A 1,080-nucleotide genomic window follows, 5' to 3' on the forward strand; every position below is an offset into this window, starting at 1 on the left:
TGCAGGAAATGGGCCGGAAATCAGTGTGTTAGAATTTTTAAAAGGTCACCCTCCCGGGTTTACTTGGAGACAGAAAAAGAGTGAAAAATCCCAGTTTGCTTTTCCCTGCAGCGGATGGATTTTCAGAAGCTGGTTTTATCCAGGGAGGGGGGACATTGTAGAGTGGTTTTCCCAAGGCACATGTGGGGGCTGGAACTGAAAACCCACTTCCTGCTCCCAAAAGACCCTTCCTAAAGAAGGTTAATGGAGAGTGTCGCTGAGGAGGAAGGTGGTTCTGTAACTGGGGGGGGGGGGGGGGGGGGGGGGGGGAAGGTGGTTCTGTAACTGGGGGGGGGGGGGGGCAATGAGAAGTTAGTATTTTATATAAAACACACAGAGTTTGGGAAAGTTGAGACAGGAATTGTGAACGCCAACTCTGACACCCCCCAAAAATAAACACACATTCACCCCCCCCCCAATTACCGCAAAGCCCAGGATCTACCTGCAACTGGTCAGGCATCTAGAGACAGACTTAACACCCCCTGCCCCAGGGAGGGCATCCCTGCTGGATATATTCCCCCCCTCCCTCCTTCCCTCCCTCTCCCCCACCCTCCTTCCTCACCCTCACCCTCACTCTCACTCTCTCCCCCCATCCCATCCCCTCCCCTCTCCCTCATCCCCTCCTCCCCCTCTCCCTCATCCCCTCCTCCCCCTCTCCCTCATCCCCTCCTCCCCTCCTCCCCCTCTCCCTCATCCCCTCATCTCCCTCATCTCCCTCATCCCCCTCATCCCCCTCATCCCCCTCACCTTGACAAAGAGCTCCACCTGTGTACCCTCCGCCATCTCTCCCCCCGGGGACACGGTGATGTTGGGGGTTTCTGTGAACAGCGAGGACCCGCTCCCTCAGCCTGAGACTGGGACAGCGCGGAGTAGCGCCTAGCTCTTCCTTCCTGGTTCGAGCGGCACAGGAGCCCCGCCCCACTCACAGAGGGAGGGAATAAATACATACATACATACTGGGGAGGGACCACACCCCCGTGTCCCCACCCACACCCACACAAACAGGGAGGGAGGGGGTGGGTTGGGGTGAGGAGGGAGGGG

The 1,080-nt window shown here is 58.1% G+C and overlaps 1 protein-coding gene across 1 annotated transcript in view; it reads right to left on the reverse strand.

Moving 5' to 3' along the window:
* The window catches only part of LOC132832500 (chloride intracellular channel protein 1-like), an 18,871-nt gene extending 17,915 nt beyond the window's left edge, over positions 1-956 (reverse strand). The window contains exon 1 of the mRNA XM_060850555.1: positions 787-956. Within this exon, the coding sequence (XP_060706538.1) occupies positions 787-822 (36 nt within the window). The 5' untranslated portion in view covers positions 823-956. The remainder of the gene's footprint in view (positions 1-786) is intronic.
* Positions 957-1,080: the final 124 nt, after the last annotated feature.

Source organism: Hemiscyllium ocellatum, chromosome 35 (genome assembly GCF_020745735.1).
Source record: "Hemiscyllium ocellatum isolate sHemOce1 chromosome 35, sHemOce1.pat.X.cur, whole genome shotgun sequence".
Taxonomy (NCBI): Eukaryota; Metazoa; Chordata; class Chondrichthyes; order Orectolobiformes; family Hemiscylliidae; genus Hemiscyllium; species Hemiscyllium ocellatum.